At 39.3% G+C, this 15760-nt stretch overlaps 1 protein-coding gene across 1 annotated transcript in view; it reads right to left on the minus strand.

The window, feature by feature from the left end:
• The window catches only part of LPCAT1 (lysophosphatidylcholine acyltransferase 1), a 66395-nt gene that overhangs the window by 8045 nt on the left and 42590 nt on the right, over positions 1 to 15760 (minus strand). The window contains 3 exon segments of the mRNA XM_086609128.1: positions 753 to 851; positions 1760 to 1913; positions 10089 to 10214. Coding sequence (XP_086465254.1) covers positions 753 to 851; positions 1760 to 1913; positions 10089 to 10214 — 379 coding nt within the window.

Genomic DNA, 15760 nt, shown 5'->3' on the forward strand with positions numbered 1-15760 from the left:
AGTTTCAGTAACACTAAAGACCATGTGAATTCAAGGCAAAGGGAAAAGATGATGCAGGATGCAGAAGAATTTGCATGTTGAAATAGCAATATTAAAGAAACTAATTAAAAAAACAATAAATTCAGGTATCAGATAAACCCACTGGAACGGCAAACATGAAGTATTGCTGCTCTTACTTTCCCAAAAAGCCTGCCTTAACCATCTATGCTGATGCTGCAACAAACCACTGAAGCTACAAGATCAGGAGCACTTCGGGAAGCATAAAATCCGGGCGGAGACTGCAGTACCAACACTAAAACATGGTAAGAATAAGAGGGAAGAAAATCTTACCAAGATGACAAAAGGAGGTAAAAAAAATTAACATGTAGGAAAAGTTTTTAAATATTTTATCAACTTGAAAAATAAAATTTGATTGAAATGTTATAAAAGCAGTAAGCACAACTCATTAGCCTTTAGGTTAGAGGAATCAACACAAGGGACTTCAGGTTTGAGACTCAATGTGCTGAAAAGGATTCTACCAGAGTTCCACCTAGAACAATTTCAAACTGTCAACTTCCATAATTTTTACACAACTTAAGCTTGCAATGTATTTCCTCTGAACATGACCTTGTAATCTAACTTTCCATTAATGTTATTTAAAATATAATTAGGTATTAAAAGGGCATGTGAAACAAGCTTCTGTTAAGTCTAATAGCAGTATTGATAATTTCTAAAAATAAATAAACTACATAGAAAGCAAAAATGCTGCTTACCTGAAATGCCAACTCAATTGTTTCCAGAGTTTTGGATGGCTTACAGACAACTGACAGAGCAATGACAAATTCCCGAATGTCAATTATGCCATCTTCATTCTGTGAAGAAAAACCTCACCTCAAAATACTGCAATTTGTCTGAGAATTTTCATAAATAACTAACAGTTGCTGAAGATGCAGAATATTCAGAAAGATTATTATGTATGCCACTGCAAAAAAAGTCTCACTGAAACAGAATTACTTCAGGGCAAGAACCTGGGTCATCAAAGCTCTGCAGATCCTTTTCAGAGTGTCAGTCAGAAGTCTGAATTCAAAGATTCTTGGTAGACAGTGCTGCTACTGTCACCCTTCACTTGTATATTTAATTTTTTTATGTTAAACCATGTGAATTACCAGGTCGAAATTAAAACTGGAGAACCAGACAACAAGGTAGCCTAATTTAAGCCCTGAATACATGACATCTGCTCATTGATCTAAATGAAAACACTGTGGACATATCCACCCCCTGGTCCAAACAGCACCTCATCCAGACAAAGATAACAGTGATTTCTCCATTCTGACTGATGGCAGAGGAATGAAAAACTGGCTCATTTGCAAAGTTCCTAGATCCTTCAGGTTTCAGGCATCCTGGAAGAACAAGTGATTTATTTAAAAGGTAAGCAAAATATCAGCTAATAGGCATTGCATTCAGTTGCAACAAGCGGCAGCAGACATTTAGCCTGAACCCATCTTTCTTCCTCCTCATATTTTGCATCTAGAAAGAAAATCAGTTTTGTCCAACTGATACTCCTTTTAACTTCTACCTGAATAAATGCTTTATTTAGTTGATGACAGATGCTGTTACCTTGCTGAAAGGGAAATGTAGTAGGCAAAAAGTGTGGTGACGTGCTCAAAAGCACCTACCACTGGCCCAAACCAGACTTCAGTGAATTCTACCAGAACCAAATTAGGCTACAGTGGAGTTGACCAAAAGTAGAATGATTTTTAAACATGATGTTGTTCCTTACCTCATCAAAAAGTGCAAACATACTTTCTAATGTGTGAGAAACTGGAAATTCCAAGTATGCTGAAAATTCTTTGAGATCAACTTTTTCTTTTTTCATTTTCATGGCACTTGCAGCATATTTATCAAGATCATCTTCAAGTGTTTCTGGCTTCAGCCTAGAAAGCATATTATTTTTGCACATTTTAAAAATAACCCCAGTTTTAACAATATGAATTTCAACATGCCAAATGAAGCAATGGATTATAATGGTATAAAATATAACAAAATCTGGAATCAGAATTACTAAGCAACTTTATTATTATAAATCATGTATTCCTGTAATTTTAAGGCTCCCATTAGTTCTTGAACTGCATTAGAAATTACTGCAAGGTCTTAGGAACCCTGGTCATAAACTTGTGTCCTTTATTCTACCTTGATTTTAAGCCATATGTGTAAGTGGTTCAACAGGAACAAGAAACACAGTCTAGAACTAGCTAATAAGAAATACCAGGCATACAGTACTCCTAGATGGGATTTAGGTCATCTGAATATGGCCGTATTGTAGGACAGTAACATAAACCAATTACGATTCCAAATTTACTAATGTCACTGAACAGGAAAGACCTGATGCATCTTGCCTAAAAGAAATCAGGGATTACATAATAGCGATTACACTGTTAATCTCGTTTGTCAGTCCTCGTTTTTCACGTTCAGTTCAGAGTTGGACATCATTATGAGGTGACCCAAAGTTACAGCAGTTAATACAGGTACAGAAATTCCCTCAGTCCTTCTGATTGCAAAACCAGATTTAGACTGATGAATGAACAGCTTTATATTTATGCAGGTATCTACTGCATGGCTGGTTTGGGTTTTTTTTTTTTCTATGTCAAGCTTCCTGCTTTTGCTTTGTGAAAATAAGCCTGACTATGAATATAATAAACAGTGCTGCAGGTATGTGCAGAAAAGTAAACTCTCTCCCTAACTACAACATCGACCAGATCTTGATCAGCAGGTTCCTCTGAACTGATTTAAGGTAACGTGGGCATCCAAACTTTCCAATCTGAAGACAATAAGTCTTCTACAATATCCTTCTGCAGTTGTCTGTTTTGCTTTTTGCTGCTGCAGACAAGGAAAAGCAGTTATTTACAGAATTCACAAGCTCACATCAGAATTGTTCCCAGACTGCAGCTGGGACTCCTCAGCAGCTTCCTCTCAGTGACAAGAATGAATAAAATACTTTATATCAGCATTCTCAGGAGCTTCTGAAAAAAGATAAGAGCATGTCTGATAGAAACATTATCTAATACGGCAGCTCCAGACCTTCATCACTTGCTGAAACAACTCTTCCTAAAAATCACTGCTTTTAAGTAAAAACACAGCTACTATTCTGTCTGCCACTACCTAATTGACTTACCAAAAATGTACTAAGCAACATGAAGTCCTGTATTTCTGAATTGTAAGACCTGACTATCAAGAATCCTTCCAGAGACTCATGGCCCCTGCGGAACACTCATATGTTCTCCATCCTGGCATTAAAGTGCCTATCTTACGTTTTGGTCCTAGACAATACAAAAAAAGCAACGCACCACTCCTCTGCAAGCATTCATTTTCCATGATCAAGTAGAAAGTAGCAGGAACAATGACAAAGGAATCCATGGAGGAATTGAGATGCACACAGAACTCATATGTAATCCTGCATGTGAGAAGCTAAGAAGCGTGCGCAGATAATACATCCCCACTGTAGTAGCCAAAATGGATTTTAACTGTAGGATGAAGGACAGCTGGCATCCAAATCCTCCCTTGAGATAAGCCACCAATGACACAGAATACAGAGTCTAACATCTGTCTCAGAGAGATCTGATTTGCAACGAACTGACTCAGAATTCACCTTCTAGAACTGAGTAAGTACTCAGTTGGTGAGCAGTTGAGACTTGTGAGATCTCCTCTTCACGAGTCAATTAAGTCCCAAAAGTTAAAAAGTTTGAAAGTAAAACCTTGTACGCAAAGTAGCATGGCTTACCACTAATCTTACAGACATCTTGTAGTTTGGGTTTTGTAAATATAGAAAGAGATGTGAGTCAATCTCAAAACAGAGCACGTGGATCAGCGTGGCAAACGTGGCTTCAGCTTGGGTAGGACTGCATTGTACTTCTGTAATTCAAGCGGGGCTCACATCCCTCTAGCCCTTCCAGAATCAGAAAGCAATTGATGTGTGGACGACCACGACCTACTATGCTGAAGTCTTTTGAAGCCAAGTGTTCCAAATCCCACAATGGGTTCTGAATCCATGTGAAATGGTTTGAATGTCTCAATTCCTTTTAAATTGTTACTTTTATCCCAATGGAGGCTATAAAAGCTAGAAAGCTAACAGCAGATGTCTTTGCTCATGAAATCACACTTGTTTGCCTAACGGCTTCAATGCAGGATCTAGGCTTTATGATACATAACGTTATTGGCTGTTGTGGTGTTTTGCTTCATTTTTTTAGGCCAGTGCACACTGAAGAGAACAAAAAGTCATTCCCGAGTCCATGGAGATGGAATGGGCATCTTAAGATAACAGCTCTGAACATTAAATCCTTCACAAGGAAAACTGGACCCTGAAGGTAAGATATTTTCAGCATAATTACCACTATTTTTAGCAAGTGAGATGTCTTACCTCCTTAAAGCTAGTCTTAGCTGCATTTGACTATTGAAAACAAAATCCTTTCTTGCACGCTGGGCACCTGCCAAAAAACTTCTGGTGTCTCACAGAGCTGGAAGTTGCATAGGAACAGCTGGATCCGTAAGCAGCCAGCTACTATAAACTGCGAGCTCAAAGAAATATGCCCTAAGCCAGAAAAGCACAATACATTCAGTTTTATGTCTGCTGATGTACTTCTGTGCAACTTCTTGTTACAATGGAGAAAGGATACTGAACAGCCGGCAAAACTGACCTTCTGAATATTCTGGCACACTCTGCCTTGATCCTCAAGGCAGGGACTATCATAGTTGGTATTTGCTATGTTAAGCCTGATCCATGATCACCTCCCATAATAGACAGTATTGCGTTTCTCATGAATGCAGATGGACAACATCCTCCAGAAGTTTTTTCTTGTTAAAGATGATCTCTGAACACTCTGAAGCATGGAGCTGTTGGTTAGCTGTGAGGAGTTATTACTTTGGGGATGCAAAGCTCCACCTACAGCGTGCACCACCATTTCAGGCACTCATGGACAGCAGAAGTTTGCATTGTAGTCTGGACGGTAAGGCTGTTGAGCAAGAATAAACAGGCACAGGTCGATGAGGTAATTATTTCCTCCTTACAGATCTTACAAGCCTATACAGGTATTGCCTAGAAGGATACTCATGGCCAACTGGATGAGTAATAGTGAAGAGTAGTGGCCCAAATGGAACTGTTGTTTAATTCAGGTCATTCTTGCCAAAATAATACGGCTTTTAAGAGACAGTAGAATTGATTCAACACAAATAGGTTTACTAACATGGAAATTCCCTATGGCAGGGAGTGTGTAAGATGGTAAACCTTGCAGGTTTGCTGAAGTTGTAGAACATTCTTCCAGGATAGACATCCCTAGTACCCATCAAATGGTACAAGACATCAATAAACACTCAGGCTCAGGAAAGCAAGGAGATAGTTGAGGATCCAAAGAGAATTCCAAAATAAATTGCTGACCGCTGTTAAAGATAAAATTACTAAAAGTAATCCTACTGAGAAAGACAAGAAATCTAGAAGGCAAGAATAGGGATTTTTTTCTGAAATTGACCTGAAAAGGAGATGATTTGGTGCAAACCACGACTGTTAATAGAAGAGGACGTAATCAGCAAAGCCAGATTGTCCTTCAGTGACCAGTACAAAGAACCTCAGAGTCTGTGTACTAAATGTATACAGCAGGTCAAGAAGCTGCCAAGCCAAAGGTTCTTGTGTCACAGGTACCCAATAAATGACATGCACACATTCACCAGGCTAACGTATTATGTTCTTGCTGTACCTCCTACACGCACCTGCTTTTGGTGCACAAACTGCAAGCCAACTACCATACTAGAGGAAAAAATGTGCCATCTTGTACAAAGTATCAGTGCTGCCTAGCATCTAAAAAAAAAACCCAAAAAAACTCAATTTTAAAAAAAATATTTGCCAAAAAGACTGCAAAAAGCGGAGTTACAGCATTGGTGGATAAGGGGAAGAGCAACTGATGTCATCTACCTGACTCCTTCAAAGCATTTGACACTGTCCCACATGACATCCTTGTCTCTAAATTGGAGGGACATGGATTTGATGGATGGACCACTCGGTGGATAAGGAATTGGCTGGATGGTCGTACTCAAAGAGTTGGGTCAACAGCTCGATGTCCAAGTGGAGGCCAGTGAGGAGTGTGTTCCTCAGGGGTCGTACTGGGGCCAGTGCTATTTAACATCTTTGTTGGCAACATGGACAGTGGGATCGAGTGTACCCTCAGCAAGTTTGCTGATGACAACAAGTTGTGTGTGTTGTGGACACGCTGGAGGAAGGGATGCCATCCAGAGGACCTTGACAGACTGGAGAGGTGGGCCTGTGAGAACCTCATGAAGTTCAACAAGGCCAAGTGCAAGGTCCTGCACATGGGTCAGGGCAATCCGAAGCATAAATCCAGGCTGGGTGGAGAATGGATTGAAAGCAGCCCCGAGAAGTACTTGGGGGTGTTTGGTTGATGAGAAGTTTAACATGAGCCAGCAGCAAATGCTCACAGCCCAGAAAGCCAACTGTATTCTGGGCTGCATCCAAAGAAGTGTGGCCAGCAGGTTGAGGGAGGCGATTTTGCTCCTCTACTCTGCTCTTGTGAGACCCCACCTGGAATGCTGCCTTCAGTCTGGGGGCTCCAAACACAAGAAAGACATGGACCTGTTGGAATGAGCCCAGAGGAGGGCCAGAAAAGATGATTTGAGGGCTGGAGCACCTCTCCTGTGAAGAGAGGCTGAGAGAGTTGGAGGAGTTTAGCCTGGAAAAGAGAAGACTCCAGGGAGACCTTCTAGCAGCCTTCTAGTACTCAAAGCGGGCCTACAAGAAACCTGGAGAAGGATTTTTACAAGGGCATGTAGTGATAGGACAAGGGGCAATGGCTTTAAACTGAAAGAGGGTAAATTTAGATTAGATCTAAGGAAGAAATTTTTCACTCAGAGGGTGGTGAGGCACTGGAACAGGTTGCCCAGAGAAGGTGTGGATGCCCCATCCCTGGAAGTGTTCAAGGCCAGGTTGGACGAGGCTTTGAGCAACCTGGTGTAGCAAAAGGTGTCCTGCCCATGCAGGGGGGCTGGAACTAGATGATTTTAAGGCCCTTTCCAATTTAAACCATTCTATGTTTCTATGATAAATGGATAAGAAAAAAGTAGAAAACAGCAACTAAAACACTTGCTAGATGTTCCAAATCGTACTAGAGTTTTAAAAGTGACAGATTTGAGGAAAAACAACCAGGAAGCAATTAAGTAATAATGCAATAGCAGAGTACTGAACGCGAACAAATTGAAAGGTAGACAGAAAGTAAAAGAAAAAAGAAGAGATGAGTAAAAAAATATATATATAGCACAGGATAAGCAAATAGATGATCCTTAATCTGGCAAGAACTTTGCTGAGGCTTTTTTTTTTAAGTTTTCTTCCCTTTCCCAAAAGATGCAAAACACCTGGACCACTAGAATTACTTGAGCAAAACTTCAGGTTACATCAAGACTTGACTTAACATGCCTTATCTAACATCAAGCAGAACAGTTACTGAAAAAAAAATTCTATTTATTACATTGGATTTTTTTTTTTTAAGAGAGGAGAGATATCTAATTTTCAGAAAATAAAACAATTAAAACTGAGAATAATCACAACTAAAAAAAAAATTAGAAAAATCATTTGGCAGAAAGCTGGAAATTCTCTAAGGAGGTACTGGTGGCCAAAACCCATGGTTACATAAGGCAGCTGAACAACAATTACAGCCAGAAGGTCCTTCTAGTTCATGAGCAAAGTGAGTGCAGGAATTAGAATGAACAGAAGTTTGAGACAAACAATTCAAATCAGAACTTAACGATCTCCTTGCAGGAACTACACTAAAGCAGCTCATAAAAAATATCTCATAAAGAGATGGAGATGAGACTTAATTATACTGTATTAACACTTTCTGAAGGGAAGATATCCAAATAGGTCTTTAATAAGGCATAAGATTCCAAAAAGCTTCAATGTCTATATGTGGTAATAGACCCAGTCAAAGTACAAACAGGGAATCACTTTTAACAGTGGGACAATTAATTGTGGAATAAATCATCAAATGAAGCAGAGTATTTACAATGTATGAAAGCTACAGTAAAGACTGCATATAGCTTAGTAATCAACTCACTGGTCAGACACAGATTATCAGGCTCAACAGAAGCATAACTGCTTGAGGACTAATGAATTTGAGAAAGTGAGACTACGATCAACTGATCTCATTGATAGAGCAGGTCATTTTACCAGAGAGTTCAGTACGAGACAGCTGAGTTTCAGCCAGCTGTGACCTGGCAGCTGTACAGCTGTGTGTTAAGAGAGCCCAAGCTCCTCCTTAGATGAAGCTTGAGAACTCGTTGCTGTGGCTGTATGGCTTCTGGATTGGATCCCATCCAGCTGAGCACAGACTAAGCAAATTTTACAGCCAATGTTAGTGAATCCTGTAGATACATAATGTGAACAGAAATCACTCTCCAGTGTCGCAAACTGAGGTATAAGTCGATTGCACAGAATCTAAACCAAAAACAAGTCTGTATTTGCCGTACTATAAAAATCTTGCATTTAAAACTGGATGTTACCTTGAAGGTATGTTATTGCTCAAAAACAAGTATTAAGACTAGATACAAAATGCATTGGATAAAATTTACTGTTCCAGTTATTTAGAGATGCAACTGGATGATCTTAATGCCTCCCTGGCCTCAAAACCTTCCAATAAACAGCTAAATGACTGCATCGCCATCAAACACGCATTAGAGATGAAGTCATATTACAATCTTCATCCAAGAAAAATACCATCATAATAGCCTTCTTACTGGCACATACTCAAATCAAGACAGGATAATATTTCATTAATGTACAATTGCTCAAACCAGACAGAGAACTTCTGGGTTGCGGGGAACCTCACTCACAAATGCAGGCAATTGTTTGAGGCCAAAACATAAACCGAGAAAAGTATGATTTGAAAGAACAGCTTTAAACTGAGCAGACAGAAGCTAGACAATTTAACAAGAGGATTAAACTGAATCCCTGGATTATCAACTACATAACAAGAGAGGTGGGTGGCTTTTGGGTTGGTTGGTTTCTTTTTTTTTTCCCCTCCCTTAATACTGTAAATTCAGAGCCTTTAGAACAAAGCAAGAATCTTTGTTTCCTCTTAGAAGTCTCTCCTGTCCTACTGGAAAAATTTTCAGATGGAGGTCTCGACAATGAATTAATATATAGTTGTCATCTGAATGCATAAAGTATGCTGTCCTACATTCCTTATTCTCCAATAGATCTTTCTCTTCTTTTGTCATTTATGTATACAAGCTGGAAGATGAAGTAAAAATTAGTGAAAGGAAATAAAGTATAGAACGAAAACATGAAACTATGCTCTATACTTTCAAGTGAGGAGACAAAAACCAAAAAGGGTGTTTGTGTACTAGAGCAGTTAATAGGATGAGGTTGTAAATTTAGTTTGTCATTGTTCAATAAGATGAGAAGAGAAACAGGAAAAAAATGGAAAACAGTAGCAACAAGTTCTACTATTTGGTTCATGTGATTTTTTTCTGAAACTTAAAGTTAGAGGGAACTGAAGCTGTGATAAGAGAGAGGAGCTACACTGCACATACTAAGCTACAGTTTCATTAGAAAGTCACCTAGCAGTAACTTACTCAAAAGACCAACCATTTCTTTGTGCTTCTTGGAAAAGGATGACCCCTCTGCCCTCACTATTGTAACATTAACCCAGTCAATAAGATTGCTATGGAAGCACTGTTCCTCCCTTCATAGATGTCACAGGAAAGGGCAATTGACTCTTAACTGCATCAAATATAAGGAATCCCACAGTATTCCGGACCTTCTTCAGGAGGTGTCTTCTAGTTTTGTTCAGGAATGAAACACTTCAGACCACTCTGCTCAGTTGTCAGACTGAAAACATACTTTTGCAACCTACTCTGCTCAGTAGGATCTAAGGGTGCTGCTTGCAATTACAGAACATATTGATTTAATTTATATTAGTGCTTCCTCAATTGCAATGTGACAATATTCTGTATAATATATTCATAAACACAATATTGTTGTATGGGGGCAAAACTATATAAACATGGATATATAATAAAGATGCGCCTTACATAGAATATTGCATATGCCTCACCCAAGGCTTCTCACAAGCTTTGCAAATTCTAAGAGACACGGGTCTGAAGGCAGACGAAGTTGTCCTTCAGCCAAAGCTAGCTGACAGTCTTCAAATGTATAGTCTGTCACTGAAACTCCCAACGCCCTTGAATAAACCAAAGAAACACAGTAAGCAAGATAATTTAAGAAAACTGAGCAGAATATTAACTATTTTTTTTAATAAAAGAAAGCCAATTATGCTTTCTATTCTGAAGAACTACAAGAAAGAGCCCATAAAAGAAAATTCACATACAAAGAATGCAATATCTCTGTCCATTGCAGACATCTATTTTGACTTTATGAGGTACATGAAAACATAAAAGAACACAGGGAAAAATTAGGTAGTGCATAGACTTTCAAAAGTTCTTCATATTTTCATAGAAGTAATAACAAGGATTTCAAATTATTACTCTAAACAAAAATTTATAGTTAATAATAAGTATGGTAAATATGTATATTGTTACATTAACATAATAATAAACCAATAAACACCTGAGCAGAACAACTATTACCTTCAGGTAATACTAAAATAACACAACAGGCAACATTTCTCTGTAAACAATGGCTAGAACAGAAGTATAAGAGCAAGTAGTGTTAAACTCCAAGGAAACACAAGTTATTTTTAAGTCCATGACATAAGAAAGGTAGGGAAAAAAAATACTGCCCAGTTTTTATATGCCGAACAAATTAAGTACTTATTTTCCTTTATTCTGACTTGATGCTCTGTGGTAATAGCAGCACCAAAAGATAATTCAAAAAAATCCTGATATTGTAGTTGCAGTGAATTTGCTGTGCCAAAGTTGAGAGAAAGACACTTTGGTTTGGAAGAGGCCTCTAAAAATTCAGTGTACAAACATAAGACACAATTTAGAAGCAAACACTGCTCTATATGAGTTTACTTTGCCATGTTTTCCATTACACTTGATTTTACTTTTATTAGTACAGAACATTGTGTCTTTTGTGCAGCCTTTTCTAGTTTGATGATTCTGACAAGAAATTTTTCTTGGCTACCTTCATTCTTTTCATCTATAAACTCTTCTACCTCACTACTAGCCACCTTTTTCATCTGTGAAGTTAATACACAGTAATGGCAAGATTGATACAAAGCTCTGAGGCAAGCCACAGTCATTCTGGCTTTGATGAAAACTCTGCATTCAATTCTACACTTTATTATGGACAGTTTGATCTGTAATGGCAGTTTCCCATCGTGCAACACCACTTGATTTCTGTTAAGCAGCCTCTTCCCCAGAATCTTGTTACAAGGCCTTTGAATGCCAATGTAAATAACATAAGCCAGTTCTCTTTTATCCTCCAATTAATTGTCAAACTTCAGGAATTCTAACACATTAGTGAGACATATGCTTAACATTGAAGCTACTGATCAGGGTTTCTCACTTCTCTCTCAGGCTGAGAAAGCCAAACGTTCAGGAAGAACATCCCACTAATAGATACTCAAGCTCCGAAGTACCAAATATTTTAAAAAATTAGATACTATTTATAAGCTACTTATTGAATAAGCCAAGGATATACAGGGTAGTGACTCTGGATGAACAGCCTCCTCCTTGCAAGAAGAAACAATAAACAGGAAGGAACCAAACAAGCCAACTAAACTAAAAAGATACAGGTACATAGAAAAAGCATTTTAAAATCCTGCAGACTGTTGAAAGCTAGATTGCCTCACGAGTGATCCTAAGCAACTACATTCAGTTACTCCAAATTTTTCACTCTTGAGCTGTTCCCATTTCATCACTCTACTCCTCCTATGAGGAATGTCCTAGGAGCATGTGCAAATCAGTAAACCACCTTACTGGAATGGACAAGAGGTTCTTGTGATACCATATTCCTCCCATAGACCTAAAGTTTAAATAGTTAGTAAGCGGTGTGTAAAATCCAGATGAAGAACTCTCCCATGCTGTGGGGGATTTAAATCCACTTCCAAGTTCCACCTGACTTAGAGATTGGGTATTTCAGGTCTTGTTCAATACTTATATGGTATTCAGTACAGCATTGTATTATACAATATGGAATCACTGGTATTATACAAACATAAAAATCAATTTTCCTTGGAAGAAGAAAGGGTGGATTGAAGAAGGAGAGTCTATCCTGCCAGTTTAGATTACTTTCTATTCCCTTCTTTTGTACTGTGTGTGCACTAGATCATCCTTATAAGACTTCCCTGTCAACTGTCAAGCTGAACTCCAAGGGCAGCAAGGACACACTGTAAGCAGTACTATCCAGAGCAGCTTATATAAAAGAATGTGGTAATACCAAAGATCTTGTCCAGCCAGGCGCTTTACACCAAATTTCATCAGATCTTAAGGCAACAGTAGGTAGAGCACGCAACAGAAATACAGTAACTTATGGGCGATGAGATGAAGCCCAGGGCAGCTACATGGAAAAGGGGAAGCTGGTTAAAAATAAGTTAAAAGAAGAAACTGAAAGGGTAAAGTGTTCGTTTGGTGGTATAAACGACACACCGTATTAGGGAATCAGGAGAAGTGATAAGACAGTTACCAAAAGATTCTGAAAGGACAAAAAAAATCCAGTATGACTCAGCCACTAATTAAAGGTGGTAATCAGAACGAAAAGACCTTTTTTTTAAAAAAAAAAAACAACAACCCAAACATATTCTCTCAAGGAAAGCAGAGAAAACAGACAAGTTAAAACATAACCATAAGGTGGCAAGCCAAAGCAAGAAACATAACTTGTTAAAACTAAAAGCTAGAAGCTTTGAAACACATCAAAAGGAAGATGACTAAGAAGACCAGGCCACTCAAGCTGGGAGGAAGGTTAGAAGTCTGACTGACTGCCATCCCAGAACCAATGCCAAATCTAAATAACTTCTGCTAACACATGGAAGAAGCCTAACCAAAGAGGAATTAAAACAATAAAAAAACTCAAACGAACAACAATCAACCAAAACCAAACTTACGACACAGAACAAATTCCAAACAAAAGGAGGGATCATCTCAGACTCAGCCAAACTATAAAAGGAAAAACCAACATGCATGTTTTTATGGCTGCATGCACCCCTTACAGAAGGAGGGGTAATTTGGCCAGACTTACAGTGCTATCAGTACAGGAAAAAATCCCACTACAATTAATGCCTGCATGTAGGCCCAGTGTCAACACATACACAAAACAGGATTAAGAAGGATAAAAGCATCTCCTCATGCTCACATGTTGGCAATTTTCCAGCCTTTGGACTTAAAAAAAAACCAACAGCAAATGAACTGAAACAGTGTGCTTATATACAACATACAGACTTTCAGAATTACAAAGATTAGAAATAAAAGAGGAAGAAGAAACAACTTTTGCTCACAGTAAAGTTAGTTCAGTCATAGGATGAACCAAGGCCAGATAAATTAGAGTTCAAGGGGCTCTTGGGTTCAGAAGATAAATCACAAGCTTACAGGGCTAGCAGTTTAACACAAAGGACCTTAACCTCAGCTCAAAATGTCATAGAAACTGAAGCTGGGGAACATATAAAGATTTGAGCTAAGACTTGTGAATTTTTCAGTTTCTTAGAATAAAGACTGGCCTACTAGAGTTCACTGTAAAGCCTGGGTGAACTGCAACTCGCAGCTTTTCTACAGAACCGGTTACTAAACTATTACACCTCTTCTCCCGGGCAATCTTTCTCTACTTCATTTCAACTGCTAGGGGAAAAGAAGAAAAAGATTATTTCAATTTGAGATGCAAATTCCTAGTGCAACCCAATGTTTTTATAAACTAAGAAACATAACAGCTTTTCCTGTATCTTCATTTGGAAGCATTTTTTTCCTCTTTTCTTCCTACTACCTCTGCTTTGACAGTTGGTAAAGCTGCACCTGGTCTTTTTAATATTCAGCAATTTATATGGCCAGATGTGCATGTCTGGCTCAACATACGTTGAGAGCTTCTCCCTCCCTACTTTCTCTGAAATGCTGGCTATTTACCTTCATGGTATCACACTACATGAAACTCCAAAGTCAGCAAGTCACTTCCAAACAAAACAAAACCAAACAAAAACCCCAAAGCCTTCCCAATCTGTTACATGCAACAGTTGTACTTGTTATATCCTGACTTCTCACACCAAACAGCTCCCTATGTCTAACACTTGTGCAGTCATAATACAAAAACAATCAACTTTCTCATTTTCTGCATACCAACCCACTACACATACAAAATTCTGAACGCAAACCAGCATGTGACTGCTGTAATACTATACAAAGTGAATGAAAATAGTACAGGCAATATTGTGACATTCTGAATCTATGCTTCAACAAAACCATTTTCACAATGTTTTACATTGTTAATAAGCAGAACTGTGAACTATTCTAGAAAATATTCCACAGGCTGCTCAAAAAAAGCCCCTGTAAATTGGGCTATAATCTTTATAAAGTGCCGAAGACATTCAAGGATAGCAAATTCGGTATTTTACTTCACTATTAGGTATTTAGGAAAAGACATACAGAACATGGTGGACAAACAAACCCAGCTTCTAGTAGTCATCTGTATAGGAAGCTCCTGTTCCTGAACCAGAGACTATTTTGTACCACTGTGGTTAGAATCATTGATGGACCAAGTTTTTTACAGTATATCTTAGCTCTGATGAATTAATTTTATGCATCTGGTAGTGAATGCCACAATTTTGTATGGGTTTTAAAGAGTATTTCCATTTACTTTTAGCTGATCTATTGTTGAGTGCTTTCTCTCTCTTCTGCTATGGAAAGTAACAGACTTGCCCTACTATACATTTCCAGAACATTAATGATTTTACTGACCTTCAAAACAACCCTCCATTTTTTAATTTTTTTTTTTTTTTTCTTTTCTTTTTCTTCTTTCCAAGCCAAAGAGTCTTTCACCTATTTAGTCTTGGAAGGCCAGGGTAGACAGCCCTTTATCTCCTTGGACTAGTCCTACTTTGTGACATTCTCCAAGCAAATGAAGGACCAGGGGGTCCGTGAAGGACCTCAGGGGTCCGTGTTGGGCCCAGCCCTCTTCAACATCTTTGTCGGTGACGTGGACAGTGGCATGGAATGTGCACCCTCAGCAAGTTCGCCGATGACACCAAGCTGTGTGGTGCTGTCGACACGCTGGAAGGGAGGGATGCCATCCATAGGGACCTCGACAGGCTGAGAGGTGGGCCCGTACCAACCTCATGACGTTCAACCAGGCCAAATGCAAGGTCCTACATCTGGGTCGTGGCAATCCCAGGCACAAATACAGACTGGGCGGAGAATGGATCGAGAGCAGCCCTGAGGAGAAGGACTTGGGAGTACTGGTGGACGAGAAGCTCAATATGAGCCGGCAATGTGCTCTTGCGGCCCAGAAGGCCAACCGCGTCCTGGGCTGCATCAAGAGGAGCGTGGCCAGCAGGTCGAGAGAGGTGATTCTCCCCCTCTACTCTGCCCTCGTGAGACCTCACCTGAGTACTGCGTCCAGTTCTGGAGCCCCCACATAAGAAGAACATGGACCAGTTGGAGAGGGTCCAGAGGAGGGCCACGAAGATGATAAGAGGGCTGGAGCATCTTTCCTATGAGGACAGGCTGAAAGAGTTGGGGCTGTTCAGCCTGGAGAAGAGGAGGCTCTGGGTGACCTTATAGCGGTCTTGCCAGTACATCAAGGGGGCCTACAGGAAAGATGGGGAGAGGCTATTCAGGAGGGCCA

The sequence above is a fragment of the Tauraco erythrolophus genome, chromosome 3 (genome assembly GCF_009769465.1).
Source record: "Tauraco erythrolophus isolate bTauEry1 chromosome 3, bTauEry1.pri, whole genome shotgun sequence".
NCBI classification, from domain to species: domain Eukaryota; kingdom Metazoa; phylum Chordata; class Aves; order Musophagiformes; family Musophagidae; genus Tauraco; species Tauraco erythrolophus.